General features: G+C 66.2%; 3 protein-coding genes across 5 annotated transcripts; all 3 read right to left on the reverse strand.

The window, feature by feature from the left end:
* Positions 1 to 1,195: 1,195 nt before the first annotated feature.
* On the reverse strand, positions 1,196 to 5,691 carry CHLRE_16g675630v5 (uncharacterized protein). Its single transcript, XM_043071277.1, has 2 exons — positions 5,507 to 5,691; positions 1,196 to 5,287 (listed from the first exon to the last, which is right to left on the reverse strand). The coding sequence occupies exon 2, from the start codon at positions 5,136 to 5,138 to the stop codon at positions 2,460 to 2,462; it is 2,679 nt and encodes an 892-aa protein (XP_042916103.1). The 5' UTR covers positions 5,139 to 5,287; positions 5,507 to 5,691; the 3' UTR covers positions 1,196 to 2,459.
* A 54-nt stretch (positions 5,692 to 5,745) lies between these two features.
* Positions 5,746 to 15,421, reverse strand: CHLRE_16g675600v5 (uncharacterized protein). The gene is made up of 4 exons (XM_043071276.1): positions 10,084 to 15,421; positions 9,217 to 9,909; positions 7,060 to 8,974; positions 5,746 to 6,839 (listed from the first exon to the last, which is right to left on the reverse strand). The coding sequence occupies exons 1-4, from the start codon at positions 15,211 to 15,213 to the stop codon at positions 6,208 to 6,210; spliced, it is 8,370 nt and encodes a 2,789-aa protein (XP_042916104.1). The 5' UTR covers positions 15,214 to 15,421; the 3' UTR covers positions 5,746 to 6,207.
* A 429-nt stretch (positions 15,422 to 15,850) lies between these two features.
* On the reverse strand, positions 15,851 to 17,591 carry CHLRE_16g675550v5 (uncharacterized protein). Of its 3 annotated transcripts, XM_043071275.1 has the most exons (6): positions 17,504 to 17,591; positions 17,304 to 17,355; positions 17,087 to 17,177; positions 16,814 to 16,892; positions 16,365 to 16,418; positions 15,851 to 16,170 (listed from the first exon to the last, which is right to left on the reverse strand). In XM_043071275.1, exons 1-6 carry the CDS (start codon positions 17,549 to 17,551, stop codon positions 16,030 to 16,032), a joined length of 465 nt encoding a protein of 154 aa, XP_042916105.1. In that variant the 5' UTR covers positions 17,552 to 17,591; the 3' UTR covers positions 15,851 to 16,029. The 3 variants fall into 3 exon arrangements, with proteins under 3 accessions (XP_042916105.1, XP_001695838.1, XP_042916106.1); XM_001695786.2 differs by having other exon boundaries at positions 17,087 to 17,349; XM_043071274.1 differs by having other exon boundaries at positions 17,087 to 17,355.
* Between the last annotated feature and the right edge of the window lie 37 nt (positions 17,592 to 17,628).

Below are 17,628 nucleotides of genomic sequence, written 5' to 3' on the forward strand. Positions count from 1 at the left end.
GCAACAAAGAACCAAAGGGGAGCTGCCATTTTGTGTTGAAATGCATCCTGGGTAAACGGTCCTAGCAGCTTATGAAACACAGCAGAGCGCAGCCCCACCGTCAGCCTGGCCGTTGCATGCCATCAGAAATTACCCCCGGCCCCAGCTACTTACGCGGCGGGGGTCGTAGCTCCATCATGCTTGGCACCTTGCAGGGCTCCAGAAGCGATCCAGCGACGTTGGGGAGCGCGGGGCGCGACGCCAGCGAAGTCATGCCGAAGATCTTCGTAGCTACGCACCGTCTATGGCAATCATAGTATCTATTTGATACATGTATGTAATGTATCTGAACTATAATAAAAAACTAAGGCCGACGCTGCAACAGATAGCGCAGGCCAATTGGATTCATTCGCCCATGCGGACGCCGGACAGGCGGTGAAGATGGCGATTGAAATTGGCTCAGAACGTAAACTTTAGCGCCACATCACTTCAAATAGTTGTTCAGAGGCCCGCAGCGTGCAGAGAAACTCACCCGCAAATGGATGTTGCATAGCATTTCGCGTACTCCGCGTTGTTGAAGGCACGCTCATTATTGAAGCTTCTATTTGCTTGCCCTCGGGTCCCAACCCGGGGTATAAGCTACTTACAACCCTTGAGGGGTGGGCATGATGGCATGCTCAGGCGGGGCATGCGGTCGGGTCGGGTTCGGGCCGCCCCTCCCGCCGCCCCGCCCCAGTATATCCCATATTGCCCACCCCTCCGTGTTGTAACCTCTACATACAACGGCCCCGCTCGGGCGATGAGCAACCGCGACACGTGCGGCACACGGGGCGCCACGCAGTGCCACGCCTCAGGCCCACGTGTGTGTTGCTAGACCTAGTGGCGTGGGTGTGGGCCTAGAAGTGGAATGCGAACATCGCGAGGCCGCAGCATTTTGACGGCTGGCTGCTTAGAGTTAGCGCATCGCGGGCGGGGCGCCCCGCGCCCGCCGGCACCTGTAACTGGCATCTGGCTGTGCAAAACGCGCTGCGACACACAAGCAACCAGGCCGTACCCGTGACGTATCGTCTAAGTGGCTGTGCGTCATGCCCACGTTGCAGCCCAAGCACACACCTCCAGGCCACCCCGTCCGGCAGCACTCGGCTCAGGCGGTTAAGCCAGGGCACCGGGCTCTAGCAATTACCCCTTAGGTCGAGAGACGCAGAGAGTCGGGCGGGACAATGTGAACAGTTTGCATGTTATCAAGAGGGACACTGGCGCTACAGCTGTGTAGCGGGTCGTCTGCCTCCATTCTTGCGGAGACGTAAGCCGCCCCTTGACCCCTTGTACGGCACACAACGCGTGTGATCCCATGCACAAGCATGCAAACCTACTACTTGCTTCATCATGCAAATCTTTCGAGCCAGCAACTTATTGACATGCTTTCAACTGTAAGCTGAAGCTAACTCTCACTGTCTAGGCCACCCTACATCATGGGGGCGCATGACCCGCACTGCGCGGCCGTCTGCAGCAGTCTGTGATACGCCGCTTGGGGCAAACCGGTACACATTGAAACAGGACAAGCCCTGGACCGGAGCAAGTCCAGCTCCGTGACTGCTCACGATGGAAAGTCACAGAGGCGCCCTAAAATTATTAATGAATGGAATGCGGAACGCCGCATGCCGACCTGCACGCGTTGACAACCTGCGGTATCATACACCCGCTCCGCGCAATGGCGCACACCCATAAGAACCTGAACACGACTACCCACGATGACTACTCCGCACCCGCACACCCAAGTCATCCTGAAATTGACCTTCTAAGCCCCGTCAGCGCGGACCATGAGCCTCATGAATGGCGTAGACAACAAGAGAACGCCCGGGTGCGCACAGCCTTCTCATATCCCTCCTGCAGTCTCACACCGCAACTTCCTTCGCCTCTTCCCGCCTGGACCACACGTAATGTGTGAAAGGTTTTACTTTCAGCCACCTGCCTCTTCTCCACCACACCTATCGTGTTCAGGGCCATCAGGCACGCAAGCAAAGCCCGAGCAACAGAAAGCTGCACAAAAAACCGTCTTACCAGCTCTATTAAGCTCAAGCACATGACAGATGCGAGAGCATATGATACGATACTGGCTCTGCGGAATCAGCACTTGCTTCAATTTTATTCGACGACTGGTGGAGCACATGCAACACGCATCATACGTCAGTAGGGTACCTCGCACAGCGCATTTAGCCGCCCGCCGCGTGCACGTGGATACCATACCCTGACACGCAACAAGGGAACTCCAGAGGCAAGCTGCTGACCGTACAGGATAAAGTGCTGCTGCTAGTCCGACCCCCTGATCATGAGCCTCCTTCCTTGTCACAACCCAGCGACAAAGCGCTTAATACAATCCCAACGATGAAGCCGTGTAAGCATTAGCCACTGGCACCAACACACACCAACTTACACACACACACACACAGTGCACATTTCCCCCTTGCGATCTATGATCACTAGTTTGCGGGCATGGGTCGTGCGCATGATGCTACAGACGCCAGCCCGCGCTTCAGGGAGGCCCAGAAGCCCTTCGACCTTGTGCTCCGCTTGTCGGCGGTGTCGGCACCCGCCCGCCCCAGCTTACAGATCACGTCATCTGCCACCGCAGCTGACGCGGCAACGCCCGACGTAATAGCCTCCAGTGTCGGAATGCGGGACGACTTCCGAGACGGCCGGGAAACGCGGCCGTCGCCCATCTCGGCCGCCAGCCCCAGTTCCACCGCCTCAGCAAACAAGCCCATGCGGGCACCGGCGGCCGCTGCAGCCGGCGGCTCCGCAGGGTTCACAAAGCCAGCTTCACTGTTGGTGCTGGTGGCCTCAGAGAGGCTGTCATCAAGGGCAGAGCTGGATGGCAGCGGCACGGGCAGCGGAACGCGCACGTGCCGTTGCGACAGCGACCGACGCGCCATCGGCTCGGCGCCAGGGCTGACCATGGAATCGGCTCCTGCGCATCGTTCACGGCCGCCACTCCTTCGGTCGATTGCTGCGCCCACATCGGCATAGCGAAAGCCGGGTCGACCACGCGCGCGGCTGCCACCCGTGGTGTTGAACGTGGGGTTGTGACTCCAGGTGGCCTCGGGGCCCTGCTGGTGCTGCTGGTGCTGCTGACGTGGGTGCTGCTGTTGGGGATGCTGTAGGTGCTGCGGGGCGGGATGGTGGCCAGTGGCGCTGGGGCGCAGCATAGCGGTTGCTGAGGCTGAGGCGAGCGCGGCGCGGCTCAGTGCTGCGGGGCGGCTGCCGTCCGTGGCGAAGACGAAGGAGGAGTTGGAGGATGGGTAAGAGCTGCCGCTTGCGTTGGCCGCCATGCCGGCTACGATGGTCGCCCGGACGCCGCTGCTGGCGCGGGTGCTGGCGACGCAACCGGCTCCAGGCAGCTCAGAAGCCGCGGCCGCGGCACCAAGCCCAGCGGCTCCATGCATGCTGCTGTGCGAGCTAGCTCCAGCTCGCAGCAGGAGCGCCGATGCCGGCACGGATGAGGCGCTAAAGAGTCGGGCGTTGGCGCTGGCCGGGCCGGGTAACGGGCTGCTGGCAGCGAAGGTTGTAGCCGCGGATGCGGGCCTGTCCACTGCCATGGACACACGTTGCAGTTTGCGCAAGGAGTTGGTGGCCGCGGCCACGGCGGCTGCCATCGCAACCAGGGAGCTGCTACCTGCGGCGCCGCCGGCGCTGAGGCGGCGGCCGGCAGTGCGGCTGCTGCTGGCACGGCGGTTGCCGCCACCCACGGCACTCACTGCCACACCTGATGCCACCGATTGCTGCTGTGCGCTCAGGAAGTCTGAGATGATCGCCATCGCCGGCGAGAACATTGCGACGGAGGTGCGGCGGCGGCTGTGGCTGTTGCTGCCGGCGCCCACGATGTGACGAGGGCCGGCTCCGCCCAGCACACCGCTACCAGGTGCCGCCGCCGACACAGACCCATGCACTGCAGGCGAGCCCACGGCTGCTGCCGCCGCCGCCGCCCCCGGCATAGCGTGCGCCGTCGGCGGCGACCACTGATCCATGCCCACGGAGCACGACAGCCGCCGCGAGAGACGTCGCTGCCCCGACAGGCCGGCGCGATATCCTGGCGATGCAACGTGGAAGGCGCCGGTGGTGGCCATACCACCCGGGGCCATGACGGCCGCACCGGCCACGCTGGCCACGGACACGGACACGTCCACAGCGGCCGAAGCAGATGAAGGACCTGTGAGTGCCCTAGCCGCGGCCCTGCTGCCCTGCTCCTGATCATAGCAGGTGCCCATGTGGCGGCAGCTGACCAGGGGCCGCGAGCTGCGGACCAGTGGACTAGGTGCCAGTGGCATGGCGGCGCCATGTGTGCCCGCGCCGCCGCCGCGGCCCGCCGGCGTGTGCTCAGTCCCTTGAGCCCAGGCGCGCGTGGACTCGCAGCTGCTGCTCACGCCGTTGTTCAGGACCGCGACCGGCACCGCGGCCGCCGGCCGGACAGCGGCCACTGCCTGGCTTGCAGAGGAGAGTCCCTGCTGGCGTGCCACGTCACCGCTAGTGCCGTCCGTGCGGCGCGTGAAGCTGCTGCCGCGGCTGCCGGATGCCGGCACGTCACCGATTGCGCCCAGGACTTGCTTCAGCGAGGGCTGCCCGGTGGGTTGCGGCGGCTGTTGCAGAAAATGGAGTTGCCGCTGAAGTACTGGTTGAGCCTGGTGGGCAGCAGGTTTCGACACGGCCGCGGGGGCGTGGGGCTGCTGCTGTGGCCGCGCGCCGCTGCCCGCGCTCGCTGGGCGCCGGATGGCGGCGGCGGCCCCATCGGGGGCCACACCTGGTACCGTTGCGCCGCTAGCTGGGGACACATCTCGTGGAGGCGCATCACTGCTGCTATAGATACCGATGACCGAAGCCGCAGTCACCGGGTATGCGCCTCCAGCCGTGCTCAGGCACGAGCGGCGGGGCTCCGGGACACGTGGCGACGTCTCCCGCAATACTTCCACCGCTGACTCCACGGTCGCACGGCGGCCGAGCAGCCGGCTGCGAATGCTATCTGCTGCAGTGGCTGTCTGCAGCGCTTGCAGCCGCGGTATGCTGCGTGCGACGCCCGACCCCGCCCGCGCGGCTGGGGAGCTGTCCGCGCTCGTTGTGAATGTGCGACAGCTCGAGGTGCGGCGGCTTGCCCCCTCGTCGGACATACTGGCAGGCACGAGCGGGTTACCACTTGTGACAGGCAGAATCCCTGCTCCTGTGCGCGATACTTGGTTCAAGCGATCTGGGCGGCTACGCACTGAGCTGACGCGCCCCGCTGCTAGACGCGCGGAGGCCCCTGTCGAACCGCTGCCGCCTGCGGGGGGCGGGGGGGGGGGGGCAGCGAGGGAGTTTTCAAGGCGGTGGGGGTGATTTGCCTTGATAGGCTTGCCGAGTAAAAGTGTCACTTGTCATCATTGCAGAGCACGGTTGCTGCGAGTGGGCTGAGGCATGATCGAGTCAACACCGGTCCCGACATTGTCTCCAACGCACAAGCGAGCTGTCACGTTGTCTCATCGACTGATATCAGGCGTACCATTATGGATAAGCACGGCGTCAATTGCCAGTGAGGCTGGGGTCTCGGGCCGCGGCCGCAGGCGCCAAAGTGTCGCTGCGAGAAGTGCCCCTTAGTCTCCACTGCTATCACAGCAAAGAGGTCATTCCTTTGCCGTTTAGGCACTGCAGAAGTGTATGTAGCGCCTGCGTCCTTCGCGGGTCGAGAGCCTTGTCACCTTGCGAGCAGCAGGGTAGTCTCACTGAACTCGAGCAGCAGGGTTCCACGTAGAAGAAAAGTGATTACGTGAATAGATTGCACGACTCTATTAATTTATCCACTAGGCTAGCGCTGGGGCGAAAAACCGTGAATTCGCACCGTACGGCGAGCCTGACGGCGAGCCAGGCGCGAGGTTCGCGGCTGTTCATTTTAGCCGACAACATTCATGCTTGTTGCGTAATCTTCTTCACAGACCCAATAAAAGAGCCCCAGGACCAGGGCGAAATTGGTGGACGAACTAGTAACCGTCGTCAAGCAAAAAAGAGCGCCCCTTAACAGCTGCAGCCGAAGGGCGGCCTTGCGCTGCTCTTGCAATGCCGCCCTGCGCAGGCAGTCATGCACGTACAACCATGGCGCTGTCTTTATGGTTATGTACACACCGACTTCGCGCAAACAGTCAACCTCAAAGTAAGGGAAAGCCTCGAACTGTGCCACGACCCCCACGTCCTGCACAGTCTTAAACCTCAACTGCTGCTGTTGGCAGCCACAACAGTGCTCTCTAAAACACTCGATGCCACAGGCGTAGGCTGCCGTGAGCCCGGCCGCCCTCCAGTGTTTCCCTCCGTCACTCCACGTGCCTGCCCCATGCCTCCAGATACCATGCCGCCGCCCCCACCCCCACTGCCGCTGCCCGCCCACCCCAGCTGGGCCAGCGGCGGCCTTTCAGCCCCCGATCCCCCGGCACCCGCCTCTGACCGTTGCCGCGGCGCGGCGCTCAGTGCCGCTTTCAGCGCAGCCGGCCCATCGGGCCCGTACAGCAGCTGGCCTGGGCTGGCGCCGTCAAACTCCACATTCTCCCAAGCTGGCGCCAGCGCACGCCACCAGCCCTCCCCGCCGTAGTCCAGGAGCAGCTGCTCGCCAGCTTCCACGTCGCGGCTCGCCACCAGCACCGGCAGCACCACGCCGCGCACCGCCACGGGCACAACCACGCAGTTGGCCTCCGCCTCGCCAGCGCCAGCGGCAGTGGCAGTGGCGGCAGCGGTGGCGGCGGGCGGCGGCGGTGGCTCCTCCCACAGGCGCGTGTGGGCCCGCGGGTCGTTGACCAGGGCGGTGGCATTGCCGTAGCCCAGCATGTTGAGCTCCAAGGCAACAGGGGCTGGGGGGCGCGGGGGAGGGGGAGGGGGAGGCCGTGAGGGCAATATGGCAATTGCACAGCGGCACGCCTCACGGCGGGGCGCAACACGCGCGTTAGGGCTGGGCAAACACGCCGTACGGCGGATTGCTCTCAAACAAACATACACGCGTCTGAGAACTATGTACAGACTCCAGAAAAGCCGTACAACCAACCCGCAGAAGTCGCGCCCGCCAGGACGCACCTGTGTCGCCCGCCGGCGTGAGCTGTAGCCCTGGGTACGCGGCCCGGAATGAGCCCGCCAGGAACCGCCACGCCTGCGCCACATCCGCCGGCTCCGCACGCGCCGCCAGCTCCGCCGCCACGGGGGCCGCCAGCTCCTGAAAGCCCCGCGCCACGAACACCTCCGCCGCGGAAGCGCCTGCGGGCGCCGGCAGCCACCCCGTGCCGCCGGCGCCACCAGCGGCGGCCGCGGCGGCCGCCGAGGCAGCAGGCAGAACGTAGCCGCCCAGCACGCCCAGCACGGTGCTCTTGCGTATGAACTTTGCCGCCGCCAAGCCAAGCCCGCCGCGCTCCGGATCGGAGGCGACCACCACCCCGTCCACCAGCGGCGGCGGCGCCTGCGGCAGGGGCGCGCCCCAGCGCATGGACAGCCCCAACACCCGCGCCAGGCGGCTACAGATGACGTTGGGCGACAACCCGTGCGCGCCGACGACGCCACGCACCGCGCCCTCCGGTTTCCTCTCTTCTTTAGGCTTTATCTCAGTAGTCTGCTCGACTTGATTAGCCTCCTCGATTTCTGGGATTTGGATTTGCACTGACGCGGGGTCCATCTCCAGAAGGCCGGCCTCGCCGCGCTTCGAGCGTTTCTCCAGCCAGCTGGCCTGCAGCTGCAACACGGCTGGCGCTAGGTCTGGATGGAATGTGAGGCCGCACAGCCGCAGCTCGCCTGGTCGCAGCGGCGGTAGACCCACAGCCGGCGGCACACAGCCGTGCAGGAAGGCGAGGCCCGCGGCAGGGCCGTCAGCGGCTTCGGCTGCGGCGGCGGCCGCGGCGGCGGCTGCGCCCACGGCCGCATCTGTGGCGACGCCGGCGGAGCCGCCGATGCTGTGGCACTCAGCGAGCGCTGCGGTGTCGGTGGGGGGCGCGGCGGCGGTCTCGGCACGCGCGCGCTTGGCTGGCGGCGGCCGGCGGCCGCACCGGAACCCGTCGGGGTCAGCATGCCCGTCCTGCACGCTCTCGGCCATGGTGCCGGCGACGTGGCTCGCGCCAGCGCTGTCAGCCGCCTCCGCCCTTCGCTTGGCGCCACGCGGCAAAGCTGCATGCGCCGCTGCCGCTGCCGCTGCCGCCGCGGCACCGGTGTCGTTCCCGGCTGCGTCAGGCGCTTCCTGAGGGGTGCCCGACTCCGCAGCGACTCCGGCCCAGGCGCCGCCCTCTGCCTCTTGCATGACCTCATCGCCCCCGCCGGTGTCGCCGCTGTGGCCGTGGTTATCGGCGCCGGTGTCGCCGCAGATGTTGCTGCCAAAAGCTCCAGACGCCGTCCCCAGCTCTGCCTCGGCATCCGCATCGGCCTCCGCATCCGCTTCGGCCTCTTCATCGGCATCGGCATCGGCCCCGGCCGCCTGCTCCGCATCCGCCATCTCCACATCACCAGCCGCGGGCGCGGCCACAGCGGCTGCAGCAGCACCCGCCAAGGAGCCGCGTCGCGGCAGCGGTGGCAGGCCTGCCCTCGCTACTGCTGCTAGCATGGCGCTCCCCGACCTAGCGCCGGCTCCAGGCCTCTCAAACCGCATCGTGAGCACCGGGACTGCGCCAGACGTCGCGGCTGTTGCCGCCCCGGCTGCACCGCCTGCGGCGGCATCGCCGTCTCGCACACGTGTGAGGTACAGCTGTGAGCCGAGCTGCACATCAAAGCGTGTGTAGATGTGCCGCATGCCTTTCAGGTACCACTGACTGTGCGACAAGGGCAGGAACACCGCGGCCCCAGCGCCAGTCTCGGCTGCAGTGGCTCCCGCCCCGGCACCAGTGGAACCACCGCCGCTGCCATCGCCCCCGTCAGATGCGGGGCCAGCGGTGGCAGCCGGCCTCCGCTTGTAGTAGGGGTAGCCGCGGAGAGTGACGTCAAACGTTTCGCCGGACGGCTCGTGGCGCAGCCGCACCTGCGGATAGCACACCGGCATGGGCTTTGGATACAACCTTGCAAGGGCTTGCTCGCTGCGTCATGTCCCGTTATCGGGAGGCGCGGCGCCAGGCCCAAGTGAGTCGCCCAGCCGTGCTTCTGGAGTTCTGGAATGCCGTACAGCACCACATCCTGCTAACCCTACACCACGCTCCAGCCCCACCCTCAACACCCCCGCTCCCCGAACTCCTTCCTGCCTCCCACCCGCCCCAGCGCCCTCACCGGGATGTCCACTCCAGCACCGTGGCCACTCGCCACGTCCTCCAACTGAGCCCTCACCACCGCCATGGGCAGCAGCAGCGCGGGGGCCTTCTCCCGCACCTCCAGAGGCCCTTCCTCCCCGCCAACAGCGCCTGCACGAGGCGGGCGGCCATGCACGCCGGGGCGCGGCTCCGTGCGGCGCGCCACTGCCGCGGCACCGGTGCTGACGCCGGCGCCGGCAGCTGCCGCTTCTCCCGCTGTGGCCGGCCCAACCGCTGGCGCCGTGGCGGTGGCAGCGCCGGCACCGGGAGCGCCGGGCCCGCGGCTCTCGCTGGAACCCACATGCACACACAGGTGCAGCGAGGCGTCCCGCGGGTGGAACCACAGGTCTGCCAGGTCACCCTCGGCCGCCGCCACCGACTGCAGCCACAGCTTGAGCCCGTGCAGGCTCCACACCGGCGCGCCGCCGCCGCGCGTCTTGCCCACATAGCGGCACAGCGTGACACGCATGGCTGCTCCTGGCTGCATGGCTGCCTCGGGCTGCGCACGAGCGCTGTTGCCAGTGCTGGCGCCGGGGACAAGGGCAGGTGCGGGGGTGCTCGCGGCGCCCGCGCCGCCGACTGTTGGAGCCTCGGCTACGGCGCCGGGCGGCGACACGAGGACCTCCAGAACGCACTGACCCGCAGCATCAGGCAGCAACCTCTGGAAGTGTGCCTGTGCGAGCCAGGGGCAAGGCGCCAGAAGCACACGGTAAAGCCAAGCAAGAGTTGAATGAAGTGTTCTTATCATTAGGCCATGCACTACCGCAGTGTGACCGCAACGGCTGCGATCACACAACGAGACACAACGGAGCACGACGCGCAACGCAACGCAACATGTGTTGCTCACCTGCATTGCAGGTAGCTTCTCCAGCTCCCGCACGTTTAACACCCCCGTCTGCAGCATGTGTGCTGTCAAGCCGCGCCGCATCGCCTGGCTGCCGTCTGCGCCGCGAAGCTTTCTCCACCGCACTGGCTGCTGCTTCAGCAACCCAGGCGCAGCCGCAGCACCAGCGGCAGTGCCTGCAGCGGCCGCGCGCTCTGCGCTTCCGGTGCCACCTTGCAATGGCGTAAGTCGGCGCTGCTGGAACGCACTCCTCGTGGCGCCGCCGGCCGACGTCGACGGGGCCGCCGGCGCTCCAGGGACGCCCATGCTGTTTGTGCAGCGCGCCCGCGCGGCCGGTTGACTTGCGGGCCCGGCGTGAGGCCCGCCGTCAGAGCCGCCGCTCCCCGTGCTTCCTCCGCCGCCACCGCCAGCCGCTGGCCGCTGCGCCGCCGTCTCCTCGTCGTCGTCTGAAGCACCCAAGGCCGACTCGCCCTCTGACCCGGCCTCGGTCCCGTCGCATGCATCCGCGAACTCCTCGTCGGAGTCCGCCGCCGCCTCCTGCCGCAGCTGCCTCTGCTCCTGGTTCCGATCCTCGTCCTGTTGCAGTTGCGGCTGCTCCTCGATTGCCTCATCTACAGGTTCGTCGGCGTCACTACAAACTGCGTCCGCGCGCGCGTTGCCGGCGGCCGAGCCTGGCGTGGCGCCCTGTGGTGTGCCGTACTTGGATCCCGCCTGCTCCCCCGCGTCATCGGCCTCCTCTCCTTCCTGTCCGTCCTGCACTGGTGCCGCCTCAAGTGCCTGCTCGCCACTTCGTATCAAGCCGCCGGCCGCCGCTGCAAGGCCCGCCGCACCCGCTGCTGGTGGCGTCGCCACCTGCGGCGCAGCTGCCGCTGCACCCGGCTGGGGCGCCGCCGCCACCGCCTGCTGCTGCTGCTCAACGGATATGAGCTCGATGCGCCCATCCGGCAGCCGCCGCAGCCCCAGGGTCGCTTTGTCCGTGTTGTGCAACCCCAGGTCCCGTCCCAGCTGTGCCTTGTTCCGGATATACACTTTGTACGACCGGTGCGTAAACGTGAGCGCCATGTCTTTGTACTCAACCTCCGCGAGCGCGCCGCCGTCTGCACCGCAGCTGCTGCCGCCGCTTGCGTCTCGTGTGGCCAGCAGCGTCGCGAGGGGGTTGCGGCGTACCAGCACAAAAGGATACTGGCCGTCCTCTTTGATGTGGGGCAGCAGCGCCCGAGCCGTGCCCCGAGCTATCTCCAGCACACCGCTGGCCCGCCAGTATGCAAGGTACACCTCGTCACCTACTGCCGCGCCTGCAAGCGGTGCTGGCGGTGTGAGCGGTGCGGAGGCTGCTGTGTTCGCAGGGGCGGCTGTGGTGGCGGCGGCGCCGGTGCCGGCTGTGCCGGGCGCTCCCGTTTGCACAGCCGCAGGGTCCGGCGCGGACGGCTCAGCACTGGCAGCCGCCACTGTCTCCTCCTCCGCCTCCTCCTCTTCCTCCTCCTCTTCCTCCTCCTCTTCCTCCTCCTCCTCTTCCTCTTCCTCTTCCTCCTCCTCTTCCTCCTCCTCCTCCTCCTCCTCCTCCTGCCCTGCCTCCGCGTCCTCCATGGACTCGCTGGCATCCCCCTCAGCGCCCGCCGACCCCTCAACGTCCATGGCACCGCCACGGCCGCTGTCAGGGCCGCTGCCAGCCTCCGCCGCCGCATCTGCAACTGCCATGCCACCTGCCGCGTCGTCGCCATACCCATCCGCGGCGGCCGGCTGCTGCTGCTGTAGCTGCTGTGGCCGCTGCGCCTGCTGCGACTGCTGCTGCTTCGCCTGCTGCGCCTGCGCCTGCGGCGGCGCGGTATCGTGCAGCTGCATGGACACGACCTCCACGCGCCCGTCCGGCAGCCGCCGCAGCTCCAAGGTCGCGTTATCGGTATTGCGCAGCCCCAGGTCGCGTCCAAGCCGGCTTCGCTTCTTGATGCGCGTGTTCTTGGCGGCGTACACCAGCACCGCCTCCGGATACTCCACCTCCGCGGCGCCAGCAACCGGGCGCAGCCGCTGCACAAGCACGCACGGGTACTCGCCAAAGCTGCTCGTGAGCTGCGGGAACAGCGCGCGCGCGGCGCCCAGCGACAAGTCCAGACACCCGTTGCTCCGCCAAGTTGCTCGCAGCGCGCGCCCGCCTGTGCTCGGCCTTGCACCAGCGCCAGCACGCGCGCCCGGACTCGACGGCGCGTCGCAAACGTTGTGGTCACCCGCCTTCGCCGGCCCGGCACCGCCGGCGGCGGGCACTGCGCCGGGGCCTGCCGCATCCGCGGCTGCGTCACCGGGCTCGGACTTGACCTTACCCCATGGAGGGTGAGAGGCGACGGTGCCAGACGCGCCGGCGGCGGCGGCGGCGGCGCCCGCCGTCGGCTCAGGTGTCGGGGGCAACGACATGGGCAGGCGCATGGGCTGCTGCGGCTTGCGTCTTGACACCCGTGGAGCCCGCTGTTGCTCCTGCTGCTCCTGCTGCTCCTGCCGTTGCGGATGCACACCGGACGAGGCGCCGGGTGCCTCTGGCTGGGCCGGCGAGGGCGCTGCAGCCAGCGCTGCAGCTGGCAGCTCGTGTTGGCGCGGGCGCGGGGGCTGCTCACCGTCACAGTTTGCAGCCCCAGCCCCAGCCCCAGTAGTCCCAGCAGCTGGACACGGCTCGCTGCCACCTGCGGCTGCCAGCAGCGGCACCACCAGCAGCGCGCCCGGCTGCGAAGGCGCGGGCATCACCACCAGCCGGTCCCCGCCGCCAGTACCCAGCGCCCGCATGAACGCTGTCAAGCTGGTGAATCGAGCCTGGCCTACCGCGCCCGAAGGCGACCTCGTCAAACGCATTGGCGCCTCCACACACAGCACCGGGCCGTCGACTCCCCACACGCCGCCCGCGGCACCTGCCGTGGCCGCCGCCGTTGCGGCCGCAGCCGCGGCTTCAAGCGATGCCGTACTCAAGCCCGGGTCTGCATCAAGGGATGCCATGCCCGCGCGGACGCCGAATAGCCGCACTCGCACTTGCTTGTCCTGCGCCTCCTGCACGGCAGCCTCGCCGACGGCTGCGAGCACCAGGCGTCTGCCCACCACCATTGTTCCATTGGAGCACCTCACCACCGAGCGCCCCGAGCCCCAGACCGCACGCCCGATGGAGCTGCGGCGCAGGAGAGCGTCCGCGCCTGCGCCTGCTGCAGGGCCGGCCTCGGTGCCATCGCCCTCCTGCTCCTGCTCCTGCTCCTGCTCCTGCGCTCGCTCCTGCTCCTGTTCTTGCTCCTGCTCTCGCTCCTGCTCCTCGTCCTCACCCACATCTTCGTCCTCATCCCCTTCTCCTTCTTCGCCGGCCCCAGCTGCTTCATCAGGCGCCCCTTGGCCGGCTGCTGCTGCTGCTGCTGCTGCTGCTGCTGCTGCTGCTGCTGCTGCTGCTGCTGCTGCCGCTGCCGCTGCTCCTGCTCCCGCTGCTGCTGCCGGCGGTTCCAGTAGTGGCACCAGCAGCAAGCCATCGGGCCTGCCGGGCGCCGGCATCAACACTGCGCGGTCACCGGGCGACACACCCAGTGCCCGCATGTAGTTTGTGAGGCCCGAGATCCGGCCACAAGCAGCGCGCTGATCCAACCGCACCCGCACGACACCGCACAGCAACGCACCGTCAGCGCCCCACGCGAACGGTGCGCTGCCGGCAGCCGTCGGGCTCGCCGCGGCGGCCTCAAATGCGGCCGTGGCGGTAGCCGCGGCCTCGATGGATGCAGGGGCCACGGCTAGTGGTGCGTCAGCGCACGCAATGCGCGTCCGTGTGCCGAAGAGGCGCACGGGAAAAGACATTGCAGCGTCTGCGCGCACCCCGCGCACCGCTGGCAAGCCCGCGAGCTGGCGGGCGAGCCGAAGCGAGACTGACAGCCGGCCAAGTTTGCCGTACGTGAGTACTGAGCGTTGAGCGTCTTCGGCGCCCGCCAGCGAGACTCTCGGGCGGCGGAGCGCGCCCGCGGCTGCCCCGCCTTTGACAGATCCCGGCCCGCCTGCAGCGGCCGGGGCGCCTGCCGCCGCGCCTTGGGCTGCCACCTCCTTCAGTCCGCCCGCATCGGTGCCAGCTGCGGCTGCCAGCAGCGGCACCACCAGCAGAGTGCCCGGCCGCTCGGGCGCGAGCATCACAACCACCCGGCCGTTGCTGCCGTCGCTGCCGGTGACCCCGAGCTCCCTCAGAAAGGCGGTCAGCGAGGTGAAGCGGGCGACGGGGGAGGTGCCAGACACGCGCATTGGCGCTGTCGTGCACAGCACGGCGCGGTCCGCTCCCCAGAAGCCGGCACCGACAGCCGCCGGCGACCCTGCGGCCGCTGTTGCCGCCGTTGCAGCCGCGGCCGCGGCCTCGATGGACGCCGTGTCCACGCTAGGATCCGCGTCCGGGTGGGACATGCCCGCGCGGACGCCGAACAGCCGCACACGGACCTGCCTTTCCAGCGCTTCCTCCATAGCCGCGTCCCCAAACGCAGCAGCTGCAAGGCGCGGCGCGATGACGAGCACGCCCTGAAATGGCTTTACTACAGAGCGCTGTGGCTTGGCTGCCGTCGCTGCTGGTGCGTCGCGCCGAGCCTGCGCCGCGGTACTGGCGCCGCCAGCTGCACCGGCGCCGTCAGCACTGCCGCATACTGGGCCAGCCAGCGGCGGCGGCGGCGCGTCCAGGCCACCTGCCTTCTGCTCCTCCGGCTCGTCATCCACGTCAGATCCGTACCAGTTGAGCGCTTGTTCAGAATTGGGATAAGGTTCAGGGCCTAGCTCGTCGGCCGCTTCATGCTCGCCCGCGTCCGCGTCCATGTCCACGTCTGCTGCCGCGCCTGCAGCTAGGTCGACACCGGCAGGACCGTGGGCATGCCGTGGCGGCGCGTCGCCCGGCCCCGGACCAGGCCCCGGTGCACTTGGAGTCGCCGGCATCGGCTCCGTTTTCACCCGAACTGCCGCTGTCACTGTTGCCCGGTCAGCAGGCGCTGCGGCGTCGGGCGGTGCGTCGTGCGCTGCGGTCGCGGGCGCGTCGTCCGGTGACTGCACGGTGTCTGGTGCCACTGTTTGCTGGTCATCTGCAGTAGTGCCCCTCCAACGGTGCATGTAATTTAGGATGGAGCCAAACACTGGCTTCCGGTCGCCCCGACTGGACATTGCTCTGGCGCCGCTGAGCTATTTCAAGTCGCAATCTCTGCATGAATGGAATATCATGCCTCATCAAACTATGTGTCTCAAGCAAGGCCCGCGCGCGAGACGTTGCGCCTGGACAGCTGCAAGTGGAACAAACAGCTAAGCAGAGTGTCGGTAATGTTGCTCGAAACAAATGAAACAGTACCAGGAAATGTTTTATCGCAAATGTATAAGGCTACAGAGGGGTACAGTGTTGTATCGGCGTTCTGAATTGATTTCCTCCTCCGACGCTCGCTATACATTGGACATCGGTGGTTGCGTCTATATCGGTGTGCCACACCAGTGAACGATTCGGTATTGTGTCACGACCGACTGCACATGCCAATGATGCATGCTGTGGGTGTGATGGGACAGGGTTTAGAGACAGAGTTGGCGAGGTCCCGTAGGGTACGCTGACGCCCATACCCCAAGCAGACAGCAAACAGTTTGCAGCGGCAGAGCAGAAGTGCATGGCTGGTCGAACGCCGGAGTTACTGTACCGACAAGTTGCTGGCAGGTCCACGCCCATGCAGTCATCTTGCCGCTCAGGCACCCGCTGCTGCCGCCTGGCACCTCCGCGGCGCCCCTTTGTTTGTATTCTTGGAAACGAGCATTACTCAGGGTCACAAAATTCTTACAGTGGGCTCTGTCAGCGCAAGTCTGAGTAACATCAACCATGACATACGTCCAACATAAGGTCATATCATAGTACCGTGATTACAACAGTGGGCAAACTCGAGTGCCCCACATCCTTGACCTGGCTGACTGAGCAAAACCCTCAACACCAGGACTCGGCAGCATTTACTTGCGCGGCAGCAGCTCGACGTCGAACTCCAGGACCGCGTTGGGCGGAATGACGCCGCCGGCGCCGCGGGCCCCGTAGCCCAGCTCGGGCGGGATGACCAGAAGGCGCTTGCCGCCCTCCTTCATGGGCGGGATGTCCTGAGCGGGAGGGAGGACGGAGGCCGGTGTGTTAATAATATTGAAGCACTTCGACCTCGGGAAAGTAAGAGGGCTTTGGCCGAGCAGTGCATGCGCTGCAATCAACAGTTGCTGAGGCTGGCCGTTTCACGGCATTACCATTCACTAATGCACATTCAAGAATGCGCAGCTCAAAACAAAGTGCCAGCACCCACCTCAGCGCCCAGGATGCCCATGTCCCAGCCCTTGATAACCTGGCCCACACCGATCTGCACAGGAGTCGGGCGGGCGGCGAGGCACAGGGCAGAAAGGCGGCACACAGGGTCAACAAGGGAAGCAGTCCGCGCCCAGGTTGCCTTTCTCAGCTGTTTCATTTCTTGCAATGACCGGGCCCGCAGCTGTCGACAGTTTGAGTCTGCAATGCCTCGTGCAGCAATCATTGCGTGCAGTAAGGCGTGGCTGCTCCGCTGCCATGCAGGGCCCCTGGTCAGTATGGTACATAGCATGCGCGCATGACCTCTCATCCCCAGGTCACGCCTCTCAGCCATGCACCCCGACACCTGCACAGCTAGGTCGTCCCACATCACTTCTTGCCACATGGCCTATACCTTCATCCTTTTCGGCTACCACCGCCCCTACCCGCCCCTTGGCCCCGATTCCATACCTGGAAGGACAGGGGGCGGCCGCGCTCATAAGAGGAGTCAAACACCTTGCCGTTGGTGAGGCGGCCGTTGTAGTGGCAGCTGCAGGTGCCAGCAGCAGAAGGCGGCGGCATCGAAGCGTGGAGGATTGCCGAGTGGACTAGCACAAGTAGATGGCAACATACAGTGCACAGAGCCTGGCAAGTGGCAAAGGCTCCGTTTCAACGCCACGGTTTCAACCATGACACGCCGGCCTCCTTCGACACTCAGGGCACCCCTCGCCCCACTAGGCTCACCGGATGGTGCTGCCCTTGACGGGAGCGGCGCCGGTGCCCTCCTCGACGTCCTTCCACTGTAGCCCGCTCTTCGAGGTGGTCAGGCCGTCCGCTGCTGAGGCAGGGGACGAAGAGGTGCTCATGAAAACCGCAGCCGCGCCGAAGGCGAGACCGAGCTCGCGGCGCCCTAGCACACCGGAGTCGTTCTTATCAGCAGGTGCAGCAGAGGAGCCCTTGCCTGCGAAGACGCGAGTGCTGAGCAGACGCGCGGGGACTCGGCTCGCCTGCAACTGGCAGGAATGGGGGCGACCACCGTCACCTCGCCCGCATTGAGTAGCTCCATTGCGCAATTCAATGCAGATCAAGCGCATGTAAGGCATGGTCGCGCTATCGGAGTGGGCAGATCGCGAGGTTGTGGTCTACGCATGCGCAACCCACCGAGCGAGCCAGCGGGCGAGCGAAGCGGGTCTGCATGCAAAGGGCCATTTTGATAAATATGTTCGGGGTCACTAACTGACTGCTGAAGTGGGTATGGGACTGCGTTATAGCATTGGTTGGGGACC

This window comes from Chlamydomonas reinhardtii, chromosome 16, assembly GCF_000002595.2.
Source record: "Chlamydomonas reinhardtii strain CC-503 cw92 mt+ chromosome 16, whole genome shotgun sequence".
Taxonomy (NCBI): Eukaryota; Viridiplantae; Chlorophyta; class Chlorophyceae; order Chlamydomonadales; family Chlamydomonadaceae; genus Chlamydomonas; species Chlamydomonas reinhardtii.